The sequence below is a fragment of the Erpetoichthys calabaricus genome, chromosome 11 (assembly GCF_900747795.2).
Source record: "Erpetoichthys calabaricus chromosome 11, fErpCal1.3, whole genome shotgun sequence".
In the NCBI taxonomy this organism is placed as follows: Eukaryota; Metazoa; Chordata; class Cladistia; order Polypteriformes; family Polypteridae; genus Erpetoichthys; species Erpetoichthys calabaricus.
The window spans coordinates 121,415,319-121,439,554 of NC_041404.2; the positions used below are offsets into that span (position 1 = coordinate 121,415,319).

The window sequence follows — 24,236 nt, forward strand, 5'->3', positions numbered from 1 at the left end:
ATCTCATCACAACCCACCAACACAGGACTCCATTTTAACATATAAAGCTCGATATGTTTTTGTATATTTATCCAATATGCAAATCCACGCTGTTGATCCCATCTCTGTCAATTTTTGCCCAGATTCTTCATTTGTACAGGTGAAGATGACAAGCTATGTTTCATTCCAAATTTATTTTGCCTTGGGGAAGTTTAGTGGGTGGCACGGTGGTGCAGTGGTAGTGCTGCTGCCTTGCAGTAAGGAGACCTGGGTTCGCTTCCCGGGTCATCCCTGCATGGAGTTTGCATGTTCTCCCCGTGTCTGCGTGGGTTTCTTCAGGGTGCTCAGGTTTCCTCCCAAAGACATGCAGGTTAGGTGCATTAGCGATCCTAAATTGTCCCTGGTGTGTGTGCCCTGCAGTGGGCTGGTGCCCTGCCCAGGGTTTGTTCCTGCCTTGTGCCCTGTGTTGGCTGGGATTAGCTACAGCAGACCCCTGTTACCCTGTGTTAGGATATAGTGGGTTGGATAATGGATGGATGGGTGGAAGTTTAGTGACTGCACTTTTTTTTTAAGGCAAGTGCCCCACCTTGGCACAGGTGGACATAGTTGCATAGCACAGTGGGTTTAGTCAGTGAAGTTTTTGTTTTGGACAAACATTTTTCCATCTGTGTGATTTATTTAGTAAGTGCACCTGCACTTTATTCCAAATCCAGGCAAAACAAAGTGCCACTGTTAGTGTAATGCATACGTTATAAAATAATGACTGATTAAGCAATTTCCTGAGATCTACCACCCCGCCATCAGTGAAATATGTTAAAATTAGTTTTCAGATGTGAAGTTCTGTCTGTATTACACAATTATTGAATGGAAAGTTAATGGGAGAAGAAGATGATAAAAAATGTGTTAAATAAATTGTTAATTCAAATGTACTGGGCAATGCTTGAGCAGCATGTCATTAATAAAACCTTCTTCTGAATCAAAGGATAACACTCATTGTAAAACAAGCTAATCTGTTCTGTTTTTATAGGATGACTTCACAAATAAACATATTTAAATTCCAAAAGAGGGGCAATAGCAATACTAAAGAAGAAGAAAAAAATGATTTATGTAATTCGAAAAGACCAGGCTAAACGTCACAACTGTGCAACAATGGAAAACAGGATTTAACATTAGGAAGTGCAAATTACTACACATTAGTAACAAGAACCCAGCATTAAAAAAAAGACAGACAACACAGAGTTATAATGGGTACATATTGAAAAGCTTTCAGGATGTTATGGTGACAGCTTTGCTAACCTTTAAGTGAAATGCAGAAACCATTAAAATGGAGAGTAAAATACTAAGTGAGCTGAGCACTTTATTAGGATCACTTGCCATTCTTCAATAATTAACTGATGACAATGCTATTTAAAGAAGGTAGGATTGTATTAACAGATTATAGGAATGCACTTTATGGAGAAGACAGATAGAACTAAATATTTAAGTGGCTCTACATGTGACATAATAGTTGGCACTAAATATGCCAGTATGAGTGTATCAACAATAATAATCCTGGTGGGATTTTTACACATGACTGTGTCATACCTGGGCTGAAATGGATCAGTAGGTGTAAAAACTATCTAAAGGTAATCCTGTTGTTGTAAATAGAGAACTGATGTAATTAGCCAGCAAAAGCTCTCATGATTTGTCGAGACTAAGTGATGAGTCTGACTGTGGTGCCTAAACCGGCATACCAGACATCTTGTCACAGATGGGATATGGCTGCTGACATTACAAGAAACTTTATTTGTGTTAGTATAAAACAAGATGCTGCAACTGAAGTGAAGGAATAGAAAAGTGTTGTATCCCAGTTCCAGTTTTTTCACATAAATGAGAAGACCAGAATACTGGGAAAACCCCACAGGTCAGTTAAAGTGTGCATTCAGCACAGGGTCATCCTGAGGTGATCTTATCATAGTATATATTTGAAGTAACAAGACAATCTGTTAGGTTTAGCACCTTTTCAGTGTGCACTTGAACTGTGTACTAGCAGCAGATGAAGACTAGTTGTGTACTAAGTCTAACTGCAGTTGCAATGTGCATCTTGGAGCTGGTAATGGTAAGCAAGTTGCCTACTGACTTATACCACCTCACGAGCAGGTTTATTAGAGTAGTGAATGTTATAAAAGTAATGCCCACATGCATCATACAGACCAACAGAAATGAAAATAATGTATATGCAAATACATCAACTGGAACCATTACAAAAGATATGCTATAAAATATGTATGTATAGTATATGTGATGCATGTGAAATTAAATATTGATCAACTGAAATTGTTCTGTTGTATTTAAAACAAAATAAGAATTTTACAGATACATTTATACACATTTATATTTATTCTTCAATAAAAATTTAGAGTAGAGAAGGTACTGTACAGGTGAATGTGGTTTGGGTCTCTGTTGTGACATAACTATGAGTGTGCAGCTGGACTGGAAAGATGGAGTTTGCCCTGAGAGATGGGATATGATGGCTGGGAACCTGCAACAGTAGCAGCAACAGTTGATGAGGCATTTACATAATTATTAATAATCAATCAAGTAATACACCAACTACAGGTCTTTGAATGTATTTTGCTTTGTGGTATACACATAGCTGGTGGAACATTTTCTCCAATTATGTCACTGTTAATGACACAGTCAATAGAGGCTGTTAAATTGGGGATCAGCTATACCAATAACACCTCTATTGGTCTCAACCACAAAGGCACAGGTGATGTTTTATATATATTATATATATATATATATATATATATATATATATATATATATATATATATATATATATATATATATATATATATATATATCTTCACCCATTCACCTTCCAAGCCACCTTTATACTGAGCAGAGTTGTGGGGAAGCTGGAGCCTATCCCAGCAAGTATAAGGTGCAAGACAGGACCAATCCCAGGGCATGTCACTAATCCATCACAGTCCGAATACACAGATACACTAGGGATGCATTTGGACTATGGGAGAAAAAATGTATAGGAAATATTGGAGTTGATATGGATCACCTTCTCTGTGATGCATTCTCAACACAATATTGTGTCCATGCATGGAATATTTGGGTTCTTTGAAGATAACATGGGCAATTAACTATTAAACAGATGTATCTTTAAATTATGTAACTAAAAAACCTTTACTTAAACTCGACATGTCACTTTTAACAGCACAATTGGAACCTTGGATGGAAGTCTCCATGCTAGAGAAGAATTAATGAGCACAACCCTAAAATCAAATGTCCTTTTTCCATGCATAAAGTGGTAAAAGAGAATTCTTTTTCACCACTTTACAGAATATAGATAAATGTAAAATTTTCATAGATGGATATCTATTTTTGTAGTGGTTACTTTGCCTGTCACGCTCCATTATTTGAATAAAAAAAATAAAGAAAATAAGTAATTTTAAATCAATTGGGGGAAAGATTAGGAAGTGAATAGCAAATTTTTTATATTGTCTTTACATTGATATTTTTGATAGGATTTTCTATGCCCTATCCATTAGCAAAATTCCTCCTGTTTGTGTGATGCTTTCCACTAAACATCTTGAGCTCACTGCACTCCATGACCTGGTATTGATGGGCTTCATAAGCATTCCTCAGTACTCTTCTGCACTCTGGGGTGCTTTTAACCAGTTGTAACAATACTGTAACATTTCAGAGGTCCTCATACACCGGGTTGATGTAATTGCTCTGACTTTCATTTGCAGAATCATCCTTCAAACGACTATATTGTCCTCTGAAAAAAGAAAAACAGAAAGAATACAAATGACTCAAATGAGTGTGAGCCTAAAAAATCAATTTTTGCATTCACTATTGCATCAAATTACCTTATCTTTATATATAATACGCTACCATGGCTGTTTGTTTGTCTGTCCAGGATTTTAAATCACCTGTAGCTCACAAACCATTTGACGTATTGACCTGAAATTTGGTACACATATACTATGTGACATCTGCTATTCACTTTCGGGGTGATGATTGACCTCCAAGGTTATTCCTTTTTTTATTTTTATTTTATTTCACTGTATAATCAACTCTTGGCAGCGGGCAGCAGGGTGGCTGTGCGGCGCATGTGTACAGGCACCGTTCTCATCCATACCACCTTCGCCGTCACTTCCCCTACCTCTTCATATCTTAAATCATTATTGTGGCAGATTGAAGGCTTAAGTGCCAGCTTAAGTGAAAAATTAAAGAAAACTTACTAAGTAGTTGCAACACAAACACTGACTTAATCAGTTTTAACGTGAAAAGATGCCGACAAAAGAAAAGAAGCCGGCCACTAGGGTGGAGAAAAGAAGAGCTGCTCTGGAAGCAGCAAGGGCATCAACCTCTGAGCAAACAAATGCTAAACGTACAGAGAAAGAGGATGAAAACCATAAATGCTCATGTCAAGTGTATTCACTGCATGTTACAGTTACATGTTGCGCCATTACTGGTTAGAAAATATTTTGTTATGGTATAAAATAAAGAATCCCTCTGTCTCATATAACACATTTTATTGTGATCCCTCAAACAGAGTAAAATAATCCTTTTTACATATAAGCATGAAAACTACACACAATTTACACAGACAATACATAGTCACATACACAAAAAATGCAATATGAACTCTGACAGCAGCAAAGTGGACAATAGGAAGTTAAGTCCACATAGAATATCTAAGACTGCTTACTCACCTTTTCTTCCAGGCCAATGCTGCGACCAGTAAACAAAGCACAATAAGAACAGCACCTATAGCTATTGCTGGAGCAGGATCTGTGAGAAAAAAAGGAAAAGAATAAACTGCCTTACCAAACAAATGAGAAAGACAAATCACAGGAAGATGGACAAGAACAGGAATTAATTAGCTTGCAAATGAATAGTCCTGTATTTTACCATTTTCTGAACATGATTTTCCCAGTTCAATGTCCTAGGATTATCATATTGTAAGTGATCCCATCAAGAAATACTGTAGTATTAGACAGGAACTCATTATGGATTGGATGCAAGTCAATTATGGGGTACACCAACATGTATTTATTAACCATATTAGTTGAAACTGTATACCTGCCTTTGGACTGTATAAAGAAACCAGGGTCACTATAATAAGCCCATGTGAACAGGGTAACAAAAAGATTTCACATAAAGTGGACCTCCAGATGGAACCAGAGTAGGTGGGGTGTTAACATTAAGATGAAATGTATGATTCTTATATGTGAATTCTCTACTTTTTAAAATTTACTTGCACAGTGCTGTGAAGAGGTCACTACAAACAGCACACAATGCTGTGGCTCATGAAGAAATAGAATGATTTTGTACAACTATTGAAAATTTTCTAGGAGTGAAATATTTCTTTTCTTTTCATTTCTATCTTGTTATTTTTGTTGTTTTCTTGTCCCAGGTGCCACCATTTATGGCTGCCATGGAGGTTTCCTGTCATGCCATTCATATATTGTGAGGTATGAGTTTCATCTTCCATAAAAGTATTTAGATAAATTTGTAACAATTAGCTCTCACTTATTTTGCTGTTCTTTTTTTTTTTTTTCTACTTTTTGAATTTTGATCCTTTTCGCTAATATGTTTGAGTTTTATTTTTGGTACTTATTAAGGTTTTGGTAGCAAGAGTTTTTTGACATTTTATTAATGAATGTTTGCCTATTTTTGACTAAAGTACTCATTCTGCAAGCTCCTTATTCATCTTCTGGTTAGTTTTTGAACAGTGCTTCTTTCTTGCCAGGCACGTAAATGTTTCATTCAGGGCGTTTGATTCAAAAGAGCCCTCAAGGCTTTGTCCTCATCCCTATGACATTCTGCATCTAAATTCTCCCCCTTGACCATATTATCCATATATTTGGATTGGGTTATCATTTTTACGCTGATGATACGCAGATCTGTTTCAGTGTTAAAAGTGAAATTTCCTCAGAATTTTCTCAGCTCACAAATTGCCACATTAAAACCTTGATGGAATATAACTCTTTAAAATTTAATTGCAACAAAACTGAAGTCATGCCAATTGGCACCAAAGCTCAGCTTACGAAAATTATCTCCTTTTCAATTACTTTTGGTGATGATATCATCAGACCTTCTTCTAGTGCAAAGAACCTTAGTATCATTTTTGACTCCTCCCTTTCTTATTCTACCTACATAAATCACATTAAGAATTTTTTTACTTCCACCTCCAAAACATGTCTCATGTTTGTTGATTCCTCTCTTTTTCTGATGTGGACAAACTTGTCCATTCTTTTATTTCATTGTCCATCAACTACTGCAATTCCCTCCTGGCAGGTGCCACTTCTAATCTTTCTTCAGAGCTCCAGTTGGTTCAAAACTGTGCTGAAACAGTCCTTATACAAATCCGCAGCAGCAGGCACGTAACACCCATTCTTCACAAGCTCCCTGTATCTTAAAGGATAAAATATCAAATTCTGTTAACCTGCAAAGCTTTAAATGGCCTTGTACCGGTTACATCAGTAACCTTCTCCATCACTATGCTCCTGTTAACCCGCTAAGTTCAACTGATCCTGACATTCTCACTGTGCCCCAAACTAATCTGTACCCTGTGGGTGACAGAACCTCCACCTTTACTGCACCCAGATTTGGAATGACCTCCCTAAATTAATGACATAAGCTGACTCAATTCATTCTTTTAAAAAACAACTTAAAACTCATTTGTTCAGGAAGACATTGAATTGACTCTTCTTTCAGTGTACTCTCTCTGTCCTGGTGCTCAGGATGACTTGCATTTGTATCACAAATTATGACCTTGGTTCAGGGGTTTCTTGTAGTATTTTGCATATTTTGTATTTTTATTCTGGTTTATTGCATCTTATTCTAAGACAAAGCTTTGTGTTTCCTTTATTTAATGTTTTATGTTTATTATTTGCTTCCAATGATGTATATCCCCTATTTTTCATTTTGAATTTCTGTGAAGAGCTTTGAGCATGGGAAAGGTACTACTGTGTATAAATAAAAGATATTATTAAAACAGCTCTGACTAGTAATTATCTGCTTCAAAACAATCACAGCACATTTAGCTATAAACTGGCAACAATAGGAATTATGAGTATAGAAAGTGCTATTCAAAATATCATAGATTTTTTTACCTCAGACAACTTATGCCACAGCATGTATTTTATTTCTACAAGTAGATTAGTTTGTAATTGATACAGGCAAGATCACAGTTACATGGTGAAACTTTAGCAATCCAGACTAACACTCTAGGGACACAGGTTTAATTCTCAACCTCAGCACTGTCCTCTTTTAATCTGTATGTACTCCATGTATCTACATAGATTTTTTTCTAGTGCTCCAGTTTCTTCCCCTATTACAAAGTTGAGTGTGAGTGTGTGTGTGTGTGTGTATGCGTGGGTGCGTGTGTGTGTGTGCGCTCTGCAATGGACTGACATTCAATCCAAGGTCAATTCTTGTCTTGAACCTGATGGTTTTAGGAGTAGCTTTGGCACCACTGCCTCTTCAATAGAATATGCAGGTTTGAAAAATGAATGGATGGCAGATTTTGATCTCCTCCATGCAAGACATTGAACTCTTTGCTGTAAATGCGGCAGATGTTCTCTTTCATGTAACAGTGAGCCCTTCATCTGCTATTACAAGTTTTTACTACACTCTCAAAGCAACAACCTGTTGGGAGTGAACAGCTGTTTCTTTCTGAGACTCTGAGCATGGGGAAGGTGCTATATAAATAAAATTTATTATTATTATTATTATTAAGAGTTCATTGCAGTTGTTTTCACCACAGTTAACCCCAGTCCTTACATTCAAACTCATCCTCTGTTCTTTTTCTGCTGCAGCTAGTCAAAGAAGATTGGATGATATACAGCTTCTGTTGGCTGTGAATTTGATTATTTATTTAGATTACTTAGAACGGATGGTGAGAGATCTGATGTCAGGCAAAGACAGTATAAAGAAAGCAAATCAGAATATTTTAGTCTGCATTCTATGCAGGAAATATGGCCAAGCGGTCAGTGTGATGGACTGTAATGTACAATGTATGGTGGACAGCCAGGATGGACTATCACCTTTCCCCTGACCATTTGCCTGGCCAAGAGACCATTGTAATGGGTAATTAGAGGCAGGATATGCCCTGTCTGAGCCAGGAGTTGGGCATGTCATGCCAACATGGACAGACTAGAATCCTGGTGAGATCTGACAGAAGATTCCTGCCAGATTGGTGGATGGACATGGACTGCATGCACCTCTGGTGAATGGAGTGTCAAATTTCCTGGACTTGTTTGGACACCTGCAGGGCATAATGGGAATTGTAGTCCCATGAGGCAGCCCTGCTGGGTTCAATGGGTGCCGCCAGGGTGTGCTGCAAAGAATGGCTATCCCTACTTCCTGGGGCTTTCTCCTGACCCAGAAGTGCTTCGTCTGTGCAGACAAGAAATACTCCTGGATCCTGCATAAATGGAGCTGCCTCACATTCATTTGGTGTGTTGGAATCAGGACGTAGGGGTCAAGGCTTACCTGGAGGAGTATGAAAGAAGACTACTGGAATTGTGTGTGGAACTGATTGCAGTGGAGGGAAAACCAGGAAAAGGTACTTTGTATGATAAATTACACTTTACTTGCACCCTTGGCTGTGTTTGTGCACTTGTGTCTGCAGTCTGAGGCTACACACAAACATTATGACCTTGAACAGGACATTTAACCTGCAAGTGCTCAAGAGCTAAAACATACATAAACTATTATACTACAATGCCAATGTAAATATTATAAAAATGATGTTATATTTACTATGAAAAGGCACAAAATAAACTCTGCAATGAAGCAGATATGGAAGCATACACTATATGTAATCAACCCATGTTCCATTTTGTGTAATAATTTATTTTAAAGTAATTAACAATATTTTGCCTGTTTTCTCAGCTGTCAAAAACCTCTTCCTGCAAAGAATATAGCAACTAGGTCAACTGTTTCCATCACTTTGTTCAAATAAGTATTTTAACCGCTTCCTTTTGCTGTTGGAGAGTGTAGTGCAATGTTTGCATTTAGCCTTCTGCAATTTAGGACAGCTTATAATGATATAAAAAGACAAAAATTTAAAGATGACAACATCCCCACCACCAATGAAAAATTACTATGTGGCCGGCCATGTTTTGCTAATAGTTGACTGCATTCTAAGCAAGGTCAGCTAGAAATTACATAGAGAATATAATGGCCATGTTCTGATATGCTTTTCAACTTAAGGCACCTGGAAGCTTGAATTGCAACATCTCTAGACCCATAACTCTGGACCCTAGTAATTGCATTCTAATTCATTCCTGTTTTTTCACTTTGTTCTTGTTTTAATTAAATACATCTTCATTGTAACAAGCTGGAAATTCACAACAGGTCTCCTTCATTTTTTTAAGAATTTTGCAGGATGTACACACTTTATACAGTGATAATACCAAAGCAGATGTTCGTGTTTACCATGTTTGTCATGTCCACATCTGCCTGCTCTTTGTAACTTGACATTAACAGGATACTCCTAACTGAGAAAAAACTAAAACAAAATAATTATAAGCAGTGTGGAGTAGTGGTTAAGGCTTTGGACCTCAAACCCTGAGGGTGTAGGTTCAAATCCCACAGGTGACACTGTGTGACTGACAGCAAGTTATTTGAGCTGTCTGTGTTCCAATTAGAAAACCAAAAGAAATATAACCAATTGTATGATAAATGTTGTAGGCTGCCTTGAATAAAGGTGCCAGGCAAATATTTAAAATGAAGATAATGATAAATACACCCACATTACTCTGAAACAGAGGGAGGTGAATCAAAAACTGCAATTTTGTGCAAATAGAGTGAAATGGTACATGCAAACTAGAGCCCAGAAGTTCAATTAAAAGGAAAATGTAGTTGGCTAGAACAAAAATCCACAGCCATTGGCTCCACTCAGTACCAAATCCGAAGTCAGTGCAAATTCAGATATGCATGCACTGTCAACTTGGGAAACTAAATCAGTGTTGTGACCGGTGTCCCTAGTACTTTGTCCGTTTTTATGTTGTGTACAGGGAGTACTATTAGCTGTCTTGCTGTGATGCTGGCCTGACATACTGTAATTATTTGTAAGTGACCTTTGAAAATGTACTTTAATAATACTTTGTAATCTTTCTGTATTAACTGTGAAATTTGGTGCAGGAAGATGATATGAGCAATGAGCCTCTGCATTTACTGGGCATAGCTCAAACACCTCCTCGTGCCCTTTATGTGATTGACTGGATATGTGTGTGCAGGGGGCTCACACAATCTGCTGGTGTTAACTTGTGTTGGGAAACAGGAGCTACAAGTTTCTATGCACTCTATGTGTTAGAAAGACATTCTGTTGACTACAGGGGTCCCTAATAATGGCATTTCAGATGGTGTGACAAAGAGGAAGGCTGCATTGTGATTTGCCAAAATCGAGTGAGGTGCGTTGTCCAAACTTTATCATGGTACAATCGGTGTCTTGCAGTGTGGTGTCATTTGTAGGTCATTTATTAGTTGGTGCTCCTTTTCTATATGAAAAGAGTCCAGCATTGTGTGCCCAATTGTCACCTATAAATGAGACACAGAAATGCACACTTTCTCAGGTTCCTTGCTTCAGGCTGAGCATTCATAAAGGCAAATAACTTTTTTTTAAGAGAATGGAATTTGGACCTTGCATTGATCCATAGAGAAGGGTGATGTCTAATATTGTTTTTTGTGCAAGTAATGATCATGAAACATCGCTGATCTTGAGGTTTGATTGTTATTTTTAACAGCAATGATATTTTTAACAACATCTGCTGCTTATACTCAGCATATCTCTAATGTGCGGCTCATTTGTTTTTGAACTGCAGTACTACTGTTATTGGGGGACAAAGCTCGTCAACTATGTTTCATTGCTTAGTGGCACATTGGCATCCATTGCTTCACAGTGGTCTTCCATCCCACAAGCCCCTTGATTGTTGATCATGTGTCATATTCTTGTGGCGCTTGATGCTTTGCGGGATTCCCTAACCCCCAAATCATCAATTGAGGGAGTGACCTTCACAGGCGGACACAAGATTACTGAGATTTCTAAAGGGAAATTGCTTGGTTTATTTTTAAATTTAATGCAGCATATATTTAGCTCAATTTGTTCACCTGCTCTATTGTTCGTAGTACAATTTGTGGTTCAAAAATTAGGAATTTGACTTTTACATCTTCAAAAGTGATATTTCTTTTGTAGGGGATGTAAACATAAATCAGACTTTTTCTAGGGGTGCAGGGCATGGAAATGGTTGAGAACCACTGCTGTAGAAGAAGAAAAGGTGAAAAGCCAAGAGGAACTAAGAATCAGTTTTGACACTTCCTGGCTGGGTTCTTCTTGTGTTAATGCACATATAGTAAGTATCCTTCACATTACAGCCAGTATCACACACATTCACAAAAAAAAAAGAAATAATGTAAAAGTGTAACTATCAAGGCACACTGTCTAAAAGCAGAAGGGTGCGGGTCAATGTCTTCACACTCAACTTCTCATTAAGAAGAAAAGTGTCCAGTAATAAAGTTGCAGGTGATGAATCATTCATCCACATTAATTATCCAGAAGTGAAACCTTAAAAATATCTCACACCGGATACCCTTACTGTTAATTTTGGAATGACTGTACTCTTCTTTCTCTGCTCAGTTTACACAGAACTTATTTAAAGGCTGGCAGTGCTATTTAACAATAATAACAAGTACAGGTATATTGCAATATGCCAAGAGAATGAAAGGAAAAAATCATATGAAACTGTGGCCGAAGAATATAAAAGCAAAAATAATTCATTTTCAAAGTGACATTAATCTTCATTAATTTTTTCAAATATATCCAAGCATTCCCAGGTAATGGCAGCCATATTCCTTTTATTTGAACCATTCAACATGTCCCCAGACCAAGAAAATAACTGTTTTTATCAATTGGCCCTGGCCAGTGGTGTTTTCAAAATTTAGCACCTTCTGGGAGCATGTGGTCTTACTGATATAAGATCAAAGAGAGGGACAGGGGGTTCCCCTTGAAGTTTCATGATCATCTTTTCATTATGTAAAATCAAAGAGTAGGCGTGTTTGACCCCATATAATTTTCACCTGTTAATTTATCTAGTTCATATCGATTAAAAGATCAGCAGCTGGGTGAAACAGATTAGGGTCTTAAGCCTCTGAAGCACTCCTCCCCACACCACTGACCTTGACACCTGATGAGGGAGCTGAATGGACCAAATGAAGGTAATTCCACACCAAGGCAGGGGGTGGCGGGGTGCACTAAACCTTCCTTTGTTATCTCTGCAGACCAAATGTGGTAAATTCTGCCTGATTCAGACCCAACGACATCACTTCCAGCTCTAGGCCCATGAATGACATCACTTCTGGTTCAGGATCTCAATGACATCACTTCCGGTTCTCTGCCTTAAATACCAGACAACTTTTCTTGTACATTAGTTCTGTTTTGGACTCCATTCTGTGAAGAGCATTGCTACTTATTTACCTATTTGCAGCCAGAATTTAAGTATATGGGTGGCTTCCCCGGGTGGCGCAGTTGGTAGCGCTGCTGCCTCGTAGTTAGGAGACCTGGGTTCACTTCCCGGGTCCTCCCTGCATGGAGTTTGCATGTTCTCCCTGTGTCTGCGTGGGTTTTCTCCGGGTACTCTGATTTCCTCCCAAAGACTTGCAGGTTAGGTGCATTGGTGATCCTAAATTGTGGTTTGTGTGTGTGTGTGTGTGCCTTGTGGTGGGCTGGCGTCCTGCCCGGGGTTTATTTCCTGCCTTGTTGGCTGGGACTGGCTCCAGTAGACCCCTGTGACCCTGTAGTTAGGATATAGCGGGTTGGATAATGGATGGGTGGGTGGCTGCCCCAAACCTTTTTTTTGTGTTGAGGCTTGTTATTTCACACTCATCAATACATCACACTTTCATTGGTTTATTGGGTCATTACTATCAAGTGTACAGACTTGAGTGAAATTCTTATTTCCATGTGCCAATCAACATGCAACCCACTCTCCAGTGCCATGACAGTGGGTTGTCATTCATGTGCGCCAGACGATTGCCTTACTTACCTGAGGCATATAATACCATCTTGGGATGAGAGGGGGCACTGTTGCTAACAATATTGCCTCCTCAATGAGGATAATTAAGGAGGTGGTGCAACAGTTTGGACCTGAGCACCCAGAGGTATGGTACAAAGGTATGGAAGCTCTGCCAAAAGCCTGACCTAAGATATATGAAGCCCAAGTGAGGCATGAACCTAGGCAATTGCTTATTCTTTTTGTATTGCAAAGGGCCAAAGAGCACTTATTTCTTTTCTGTTCTTTTTCATCAGCTTTAAATAGAGTAGCCGGCTGGCACTGCAACATTCTCTTATTTTGTTTTTCATACAACCACAGGGTAAAACATCTTTACTTCAAAAAATCTGTTTTTCTACCTGAAAAATCTCACAACACAGATTACAAGACTATCTAACACGAGTCAAGGTAAATTTAATTCAATAAGATGTTTTTATGGATGTCAAATTTATAATTGTAGAAGAAATTAATTTCCACCCAGCAGAGAGAAACAAAGATTTTAAAGGAATGGTCCTTTGCATAGACTTGCCAGAATCCTAAATTTCACCAAATTAATACAGCCTCACAAATTTGATTATATACATTATCATCAAATTTATATGTAAGAAGGCAGACCATTGCAAAACTCACCTTCAGTAACCTGAAGTATAAACCAGAAACCACAGCAGACCAGCTATTATCATGTCACACGCCACACAAATGAGCTTTGATTTGATTAAGTGTATTTAAAAATCAATGGATGCATGAAATTTAACAATGGACTTTTCTGCCTTTTCATTATTCTGTCTATTTTGCTGAACCGTAGAAACATTTTTTGCTTAGCATGATCAATTTCAACATATAAAATTGGATCTATACACATTTATCATTATTAGAAAAAGCTGGGTGGTATAATAAACCTTTAGCCTCTTAGGCTCTAGCCAGACTTCAACCCATAACTGTTAAAGACAATTGACAAGCCAACATGCATAAGCAATTAGCTTTACTCATTTGGATTGACTTTTTCTTTTACATTCTACTAGGGGGCTCTGCCCCCTGCTCGCTTCGCTCGCCAACCCCTGTGTTTGGTTTACCGGATATACAATACAATTTATTTTTTGTATAGCCCAAAATCACACAAGAAGTGCCGCAATGGGCTTTAACAGGCCCTGCCTCTTGACAGCCCCCCAGCCTTGACTCTCTAAGAAGACCAGAAAAAACTCCCAAAAAAAAAACTCTTGTAGGGAAAAAATGGAAGAAACCTAGGGAAAAGCAGTCCAAAGAGAGACCCCTTTCCAGGTAGGTTGGGCGTGCAGTGGGTGTCAAAAAGAAGGGGGTCAATACAATACAGTACAATACATAGAACAGAATAAATCCTCAATACATTATAAAAATAAAAATTCTAGAAGTACGGAGTAGAATTTCACATTAGATGATATCACATAATATGATTTGGATTTGTTTTAAGTCCTGGAGATCTCATTCATCAAGCTGCCTCCCCCGTTTTGCCATTCCACATCTGAAATAGCGCTAATCCGATGAAAGGACCCCTCATTCCCACGTCCCCATTCAAAAGGGATGACTTTACCTTAGGCAGGCAATCTACAATTTAAATAGATTGTTATTTTCTTGGGAATTGTTACATATGCATTATTTTCACTTTTACTTTAAAAACTTTTGTAAAAACAATACTTGTTTCTTTATTTCCTGCCCTGTGCGAGGTTACATCTCTTTCTTCCCAGACGTATAATACTGCTCATGTTGTGAAGGGTGTTGCGACTGAACGTACACTAAGGATATACCTTTGGATCATTTGCTGTCTTTCTGCTGCTTGCTAGCTGCCTCTTCTGCCTGTCGCATGTCGTTGTTTTAAGAGCTCGGAGCACATGATGCTTGCCTGCCAAAAGCAATCCAACAACTGCTAGCTTAGAGGTCTGTTGACTTGTTTTAAATGATGGCTCACTGCCTGGTCACGTGCGACATTGTAAAAGCAATACCTGTCTTTTACTTCTGGCCCTGGGCGTGGTTGAATTATTTCTTGCAGGATGTATAATGCTGCTCGTGTTCGGTTGGGGTAGCTGCTGTCGCACTGCCCTTCAATCTTTTTAAAGCCTGTACAGTCACTGTCCTTTTTGCTATGGCCCTGGGACAATCTCTTGGCACCAAGTCTCATGTTTACAGTCCCCGTGAGACGCACCGTGGCAAGTCTCCTTGGTCTCGCGGGTCTTTAAAATGTCTTTCGAGATTATCACGTATCCTTGCATTTGCTTTCCATTCCAGGATTTTCTTTTTTATATTTATATATAAATATATATATATATATATATATATATATATATATATATATATATATATATATATACACATACAGAGAGAGAGAGAGACAGTACATACTGTAACAGAAAACAAATTATTATCAGAATTACTAAATATCCAGTCTTGATTTGGTTATCTGGAAACTGAAAAATCAAGGTGGCTCCCAGTATTGCATTGTTGTGAACTGTCATTGCTGTGTGCCACCTTAGTTTCTTACAGACGCATTCTTTATGTTATATAGTGCTTGACTGGACCACAAGAAGGTTTAATTTTAAGGCTCAGAGTTATGCAAAGATTCAAATCTACAACTGTGTCCAACTCTTCAGCCACAAAATAAGTGTACAAGCACAAAAGGTACCTCTGTTTCATTTTCATTCAATAAATTAAAGATGCTGATATCCCAGCAGTAAAGGCAGCAAATCAATTTTGTCATCTCCATTGCATTCGGCACATTCTGAGTACTATAATAGGCTGGCATTAGGAAGGGCCAAAGACTCTGAAATCTAATATATTTTTTACTAGCCTGAATTCTAATTTGTATTTCAATACCTCCCAGTAGGATGATAAAATAACCAGTCATGTAGGATCTGGAGCTAAAAATGCAATCCATTTGGAATAACTAAATGTCTTTCATTGCCTTACATTCAGATTATGCTCCCCAGTGCTTTCCTATCCAATCCTGAGATTGCTAAGGAAAAAAAAAATTAATTTATACTGCCACCTGGAGGCCCCCCTCTAGTTTTGCTGGAACAGGGTCTAATCCAGGATTAAGTGGCAATTGCAACATAGCAGGTTTTTCAGACTAGTTTTAAATTAATTTATAAGTAACCTGCAACCAGTGTTGCAAATAGAGGGTGTTCCAAAAAGTACACAGTTTTTAAAAATGCAATAAATCAGCCAAAATCGAAGCAAAATTCAAAATTTTTATTTAATTTCATTCAACATATACTTGAATTCAATAATGAAAAATGATATTGAGCATATTGCCACCTCCACCTTCTCTGCAGACAGTCATCCGATCATTGAAATTAACGATCTCTTTCACAGATGTCCCTGTCGATTTCGCTGATTACCCGTTGAATTTCCCTCTTCAGTTCGGCAATCGTTTGAGGTTTGTTCACTTAAACTTGTGACTTCACATATCCCCATAAAAAGAAGTCACAAGGTGTGAGGTCACATGACCTCAGAGGCCATTCTTGGTCGCCGCCGTGAAGCAAGATCAGTCGCTCAGGGAATTTTTCACGAAGCAAGGTGATTGTCTCCTGGGATGTATGGCAGGTAGCCCCATCCTGCTGAAATCACATTGCATCAATTCCATCATCCTCCATTCCTTCCAGAGTAGGCCACAAAAAGTTAGTGATCACGTCCCGAAAACGGTTGCCATTTACAGTAACTGAATTTCCATCATCATCTTCAAAAAAGAAGGGGCCAATCACATCTCCTGCACAAAAACCACACCAATCCATGGCTCGTAGGGGATGCATTTCGTGCTCTTGGATCACTCTAGGGTTTTCGTCACCCCAAATGCATCAATTTTGTTTCTTGACATACCCCGAGAGATGGAAATGTGCCTCGTCACTGAAGATTATTCTTTTTGAAAAATTGTTGTCCTCTTGTTCCAAAATCCAATTGGCGAATCTTCGCCGTTTTGCATGATCTGCTGGTCTTCACAATAAGAATGCATTGCTTGATACTGAACCGCTCCATGCCTACTAAATGGAAAAATGACAAATGGTCTTCTAATCGGAGTGATAACAGATAACGAAAATGATAGGAACAGTGCTGACAACCTTCAAACAAAAAAATCCCATGCAATTCAAAAACTGCGTACTGTATGAAACACCCTTTATCTCTAAAAGGATGGGCTTGAAGGGCTACAAGCAATGCCTTGCTCATGTTTTTTCTGAAACAATTAAAACACTATATAATACTTGAACTGTATATCATGCTGAACTTACCTGAGATTTTCGTGCCACTTGAAGGAAGATCATCACTTTGAGCGGTACTGGCCTGGCCTTTATTTGGAGAACGGGGATCTCCCACTTTGCTGCTGCTCAAAGATGTAATGGAAAACACCAGAATCTGATTTTTGGTGGTGTAATAAGGGGTTTCTGATATCTTGTTGGTTGTGGTGTACTCTTTACTTGTTGTTTTACCAGTCAAGGATGAATTTGCTGTGGGAGTCTGCGTGTATATACTCACAACTGCTGTAGTGGTGGAAGTGCTTGTGTTGACCCCTCCACGGCTCTTGTTCTGTTCATCCCAAGTGGTGTTTTCAATAAACGGTGTGGTGCTGGAATAGGCCAATGAAGTGACATTTTCTGTACTATTTTGAAGTGGTTTGGCAGTTGTCTCTTTGAAGATGCTAACATAGCCATTAGTGGTGTTACTCCACCAAGATGAAGCAGATGATGTCTGATTCACAGAAATGCTGTTGTTTGTAACTGCTGCCAATGTGTCCCCAGCTCCTTGATTTTGAGAAGTTGTAGCTGACTCTGGGGTTACCAGGGTGCTGTTTGTTATGGCAGCAGTAGCCCACCCTATGGAAAGAAGAAAGAAAAAAGTAAAAGTATTAATGACCAAGTAAAAATTTAAACTAACAGCCAGTGCATCTAAACTTCAACTTTAACTTTATTGTCATAGGTACTCAGTACAATAAAAATCTTATTATACAAGTCCTCCTGAAAAAAACAAGAATATACAGCAAACAAAAACACTCAGGTACAAAAGAAATGCAAAAACAGACAGAAGTAAGAGGTCATGTGCAAATAAATAAATGATTTAATGTAAGCTCTTCAGGTGTATGCTTGTAAGATGGCCTTCCGTCCTCCAGACACAAGTTAGCCAGTAGTGCTGAGGGGAGGGAGAGTGGGCAGGGTTTATTTACAAGCCTGATGGTATCAGTGAGAAAACTCTGCCCAAGTTAAAACAGGTTTTGTAAAGGGAATCTCTGTAAGGCAGGACAAGCAGTACCACTATCCAACTCAAGGACTGTGGAAACAACATTAAGTCTCATTCCATGGTTTGTTTTTCACATTGCAATTTATTTGTAAAAAATGAGAAAATGGTATAATTTTAGGCCCACAAATTTAGGCCTTTCATTATGAGCAAACATTAATGTCTTGTGATTGATGGACTGGACTTCAGTTTAAATTCTTTTTGTCTCATCCAAAAAGGGTGCGACAGACTAATAAGGCAAGCCAAGATGACAAAACAGAAACCCCATGAGACATCGCTTACAACTTAAGAAGCACACAACAGATAAGCCCAGAAGAGGAATTATACAGTAAAGATAAAAATAGTAAAGTAAATACAATTGTGGCACACCTGATCTCAAAAAGGAAGTCACAGAGAGAGAGAGGCTGGAAGTATGCACTGATAAAGCGCGTTGCCACACTCATCACATTACGAACCATCTCATGATCCCAATGTAGGACCAGAGCACAGCTGTGCTGTGCAATGGGTGACACCTCAGCCCCATGCTTGTTTTAATGCAATGGAATAGTGTGAGGTTTTTCACAGTGGCTGGAGTGCCAATCCTACCAACAACCCCTGAGTTTTCCCTGCAATTTGGAGGAATTGCTTGAATGGCTGGATGCAGGTTAACATCATACCCAGGATGGAGCAATTACAGGTTAAGGGCCTTACTCAAGGGCCCAACAGAGTGGAATCACTTCTGGCATTTATGGGATTCAAACTGGCAAGTTACAGGATGACAAGAAAAAAACACAAACAGAAAGAACTAGAGATAAGGATAACAAGTCAAACACTGATGAGGAATCTAAAAGATTCTAAATAAATAGTGATGCCAAAGATAAGTCAGTACATCAGAATAAAAATGACACAGTAAGCACGTCACTGTACCTGCACTACCTGTTTTTTGCTCACAAAATGGATGAATCTCCTTCAAATTGAGCATTATTTCACACTTTCCAAATTCAAAAATGGGCCACTCATGGCTGGAGCACATAGCAGAGACAGAACGCTTTTACTATAGATACCATGGAGACATTTATTTACATCGCAAATCTGCTTTGTGCAGGAGCACTGATGTGCATTAGCTTGTTGCTATAGGGCCAGATGATCACACTATACCAATGGAGAACCATTGTTAATATGTACACTGCATAATAAGTGTACATATAGGTTAGGTGACTCACTCAAGTCAGGACACTGAATCAGTAATCATCTAGTTTGTATTCATCCACCCTACCAACTAAGCCACACTCCCTGACGTATACAGCAATTGCAATGCAATGCAAGGCTTACATTTTAAACATTTCTGGTTATTTTTTGTTTTTTAGGTGTTGTCTCCATTTTAACTCTCCTTAATTCTTCCTGATGACAATACTAGATCTGAAGTGGAGAAAATCCTTTGTGTAAATTATACCTACTCATCTGATCATTAGGAGGAAGGCTGCTTTAAAACATATGATTATAATAAAATAATTAAAGTGCCCTGTTCAGAGATCGTTCCTTTCTAGTGGCTGATGCTTGCTGAAATAGGCTGTAACATCCCTGCAATATGGCTCAGGATAAGCAGGCATTGAAATAGATGGTGCATGGATGGACGGATGGATGAATGGATGGATGAGCAAACCAACAGAATGCACAGAGATTAATATTTTTAACCTGGAAGCCTGAGGCAGCCAAAGAAGTTTTCTTCTACACCCTTCCACCCAAGCTAATATTCAGAAACACTGCTGCTCCAGTCGTTTGCAAGGTGGCACACTGTTTAGACTGGTTGCCTTCAGAGATCTGGGTTAGATCAGCACACAGATGTCAGCTTGAACACTCTGTGTAGGTTTTCATCCTGGAATTCTGCTCTCTATGCATAATCCTAAGACACCTGTCCCCTGTGATGGACTGACAGCCAGTTTAGTGATGGTCCTGGCTTGTGCTAAGTGCACCGAGGGTGGTTCCTGACCACTGCGCCCCTGAATAGGTGCAATTGAAAAATGAATGAGTGATTGTTCTTAAAAAAGATTGTTCAGTGTGCTTGATCTCTATACTTAGATATATTCTCTGTCTAGGACTATTGAATGCTTGTGCTATACTGCCTGTTCTCCAATTATCATCCTTTAATACTGACTAAATAATAATATGATAGCACAGGGGCACACTGCTTACCACTGCTGCCTCATGGATCCAAACTCCTAGATCAGAATTCTGTGTCTTGTCATTGTTTGTGTGAAGTCTGCATGGGTCTGTGCATATCTATGAGGGTTTTTCCTTGTGTACATCCCAAAGTAGTGCTGGTTAGGGTTGTTCCAAACTGGCCCAGTACGTATGAATGTGAGTGAGTAACGAAATGAATTGGTGCTCAGTCCACAGGTGCTTCCTTGCCTTATGCCCAATGCTACCAGGATAGTCTTTGGTACCTGATGTTGCTTTACTGGATTAAGCAGGTTTGAGAACATTAAGCTATGTAAATGCACAAAGTTAACGTCTTGACATTAAAAGTCATATACAATAATTTAAAGAATATATCTTTAAATGCTTAAATCATTTAGTGCATTTGGGTTAATCTGGTGGTATTAATGAATATTTGTATTAATTAGTAAAAGTATGTATTTACTGGGGGTGGCGCAGTGGTAGCGCTGCTGCCTCGCAGTAAGGAGACCCGGGTTCGCTTCCGTGTCTGCGTGGGTTTCCTCCGGGTGCTCCGGTTTCCTCCCCAGTCCAAACACATGCAGGTTAGGTGGATTGCCGATTCTAAATTGTCCTTGGTGTGTGTGTGTGTTAGTAATGTGGTGTTCGCCGATGCTAAGAGCCGATGCTTTGAAGCGAACGAGAGGAGCCAATGCCCGTCGAGCAGAGCCGAAGATTCAGCCGATCCTGCTCAACTCTGCTGAAAATCCATTCGGCAGGGGCGGGACTTTACTTATATGGGCACACAGAACATTGGCTCATAATAATGCGGCTAGTTCACGAACAACACATTGGACTAGGATCGTACCATTATGTGAAAGAAGGAAGGGGGGCAGACGCTCTGAAGACAGCGAGTGTTGGTACAGGCCAGGTACACAGAGCGACACTGTCACTGACACTGTCGCTCTGTGTACCTGTCGCTGCAACAGACGAGGAGCCAGATTTAAATGCAAGCGCATCGTGAAGAAAAAAAGAAGAGTGAAGAAATGAGTGAAAGCCGAAAAAGAAGCAGCATCTGGCTGCATTTCAGTGATATTGGAGACTGCAAAGCTAAGTGCAGAATTTGTAATATGAAAATATCCGTTATAGCAGGGTCAACAACAAACCTGCACAGACATATAAGAATCACCCACCCATCCGTGCAACTGGAGGAGAGCGTGCCCTCTCTCCTGCTATCCACTGACCCTGGAAAAGAGCCAAGTACTTCTGCTGCAGCATCCACTGTGTTACCGAAAACTGCAGGTATAACACGGTCTTCAGTTCAAACCAAAATAAGCACATTTATTCCAAAACAAATGACGCCAAACAAACAAATAATGTCGATGAGGAGCTGGCTAAAATGATAGCTAGCGACTTTCAACCATTTTCCATTGTGGAGGACAGAGGATTTACAACTTTTGTACAGGCCTTAAACCCCATGTATGTTCTCCCTAGCAGAAAAACTTTTTCCCAAACAATTATTCCATAACTATATATCTGAGGATGGAGTACAACACTGTGCTTTCAGAACCACTGCTCTGGAAAAAAAGGTAGCATTTAATGACAACAGAGCTGTGGATGAGGCATTTCAAAGAATAAGTGCAGCAGCAGCAAGATGCAACCCCAGCAGCCTGTCAGCTCCTCCATCAGAGGGCCAAGAGGAAGAAATTGGAGCAGGGGCGTGTTCACAGGAACCACAAGCTTCTGCTGTGTGGAGGCTCTTTGACGAAAGATCAACAGGAGACACTGCAAGGAGAAATCCCAAAGCTGATGCTATGCTGGAGTTGAGGTCCTATCTTGAGGAGCCCCTCATCCAAAGAGCTGAAGACCCACTGAGCTGGTGGGAGGCCAAGGCTGCAGTCTACCCACGCCTGGTTAAGGTAATGGTAGGAAGACTTTGCATTGTCGCTACATCGGTCCCCTCAGAAAGAGTCTTCTCAAAAACAGAACAAATAATCACGGAGAGGAGAAATCGCATCAGCCCATCTAAGTTGAGGCATCTGGCATTTCTGAATGCCAACCTCGCCTAAAAACTTTTACTCAAAGAGTCATAGTGTTGTGTTGTTGTTGTTGTTGAGTTTGGCCTTTATTTAATTTGTTTGCTGTGTTTGCTGTGGTTTTGTGTTAAGTTGTTCATTTAAAGCTTTTATTAAAATGTTAAACAATAGTAACTGTGTATTTTTTGTAATGAAAAAATGCATAAAAATACGTAATGTCTGAAAACAATGAATAAGAAATTGCTTATACACAAACCATTCATAATTGCTTAATTAGGCTAAGATAAAAGCATCCAAGTGATACTAAACAAAGAGCCATTCGGGAGACGTAAGACCCGGCTCTTTAAAGGGAGCCGAAGCTTTGAAAAGAGCCGGAGTTCCCATCACTAGTGTGTGTGTCCTGCGGTGGGTTGGCATCCTGCCCGGGATTGGTTCCTGCCTTGCGCCCTGTGTTGGCTGGGATTGGCTCTAGCAGACCCCGTGACCCTGTCGTTAGGATTCAGCGGGTTGGAAAATGGATGGATGAATGTATTTACTGATTTAGCATGACCGTAACCAAATCATATTTCATTTAACTTTGGTTTGGTAATAAAGGATGTACTTTAACTACACAAGCGTTTTTATTAAACATAATAGGCTATACACAATCTGACATGTAAAACCAGTTTTAATAATTTGTGACGCAAAGAAAAAAAGAATGAAAATTCTTAAAAAGTGTATACTTCTGGCATTTTTATCCTGAATATTTGCATACGGTTAAAATAATAATGCTCTTTTTGAACTACATTACAGTTCATCCGCACTACGTTTTCTTCTGATGTCAAAAGAGGGGCAAAAAGTAAACTAGAGATTACGCTCGTGGGTGATGTCCCTATTTTTCTTTTTTCAAACCTCCAGTTATCTGAAGTGTCCTACTAAACCTCCCCCTCCTGAGCCACCTTTGCGAGCCACCGCCGCAGAAACAGAAAGCTCCACCGCCTTAGCGCAGGTGCAGCCAGGCGGTGACAGGTGACGACGCGCATCATCTTACCTGTGGCGTAAATGTACAGCCAGAGGCTCAACGACACTTTGCAGTTTCTCTCTGTCAACATCGCCAGACGTCTTCGGTCAGCAGTCAACCGCTTTTTAAGGTCAGTTATCCGAGGGAGAAATGCGTTGGGAGAACAGTTTGTGCCACTTGCTTCGATCCCTTGCGCGCTTCGAAATGAAAATGTGCACCTTATGACTGAGCGCCGCTTTTACGTGTGTGGACTTCCTTCTTCCGCGGCTGTATAAGCCTGTTCTTCAAGCAAACGGAAGACTTGCTCAAATTTCAACTCCCCAAGTGATTTTGTTTCTGTCGGTGGAGGTGTGGTCGCTAACAAAGGCTTCGTCTCTTTTGGAATGCCACACCTGTATATCTCTGCTCGTCTCTTAAAGTATGACTTGGGTCTCCAAAATCGCTTATGGGAGGATTTACTACAGCAACATTGTAGTCAGTGTCTCATGTCTAATTGATAGTGCGACATCTGCATTGTATCACTTTCTGTGTTTCCCATCTTTGCATGAAACCTGACGTGTTCCAAATGAACCAACCAGTGTGTATTTATTTAAAATACAATAAATACAAGTTGCGTCCTTCAGTTTTGGGCGCCATATTACTATGCGCTGTATTATTGTTTAGTGAATGGCAACATAATGTAGGCATGCTTTAAATTTCGAAAGAGCAGACAGCATATTTAACTGGATGGCACATTGGCATTGACTTTGGTACTGCACCACAAATTAG

The 24,236-nt window shown here is 39.4% G+C and overlaps 1 protein-coding gene across 1 annotated transcript; it reads right to left on the reverse strand.

Moving 5' to 3' along the window:
* Positions 1-2,819: 2,819 nt before the first annotated feature.
* LOC114660821 (uncharacterized) lies at positions 2,820-23,761 on the reverse strand. The gene is made up of 4 exons (XM_028813739.2): positions 23,499-23,761; positions 17,300-17,881; positions 4,701-4,779; positions 2,820-3,760 (listed from the first exon to the last, which is right to left on the reverse strand). Exons 1-4 carry the CDS (start codon positions 23,557-23,559, stop codon positions 3,679-3,681), a joined length of 804 nt encoding a protein of 267 aa, XP_028669572.1. The 5' UTR covers positions 23,560-23,761; the 3' UTR covers positions 2,820-3,678.
* Between the last annotated feature and the right edge of the window lie 475 nt (positions 23,762-24,236).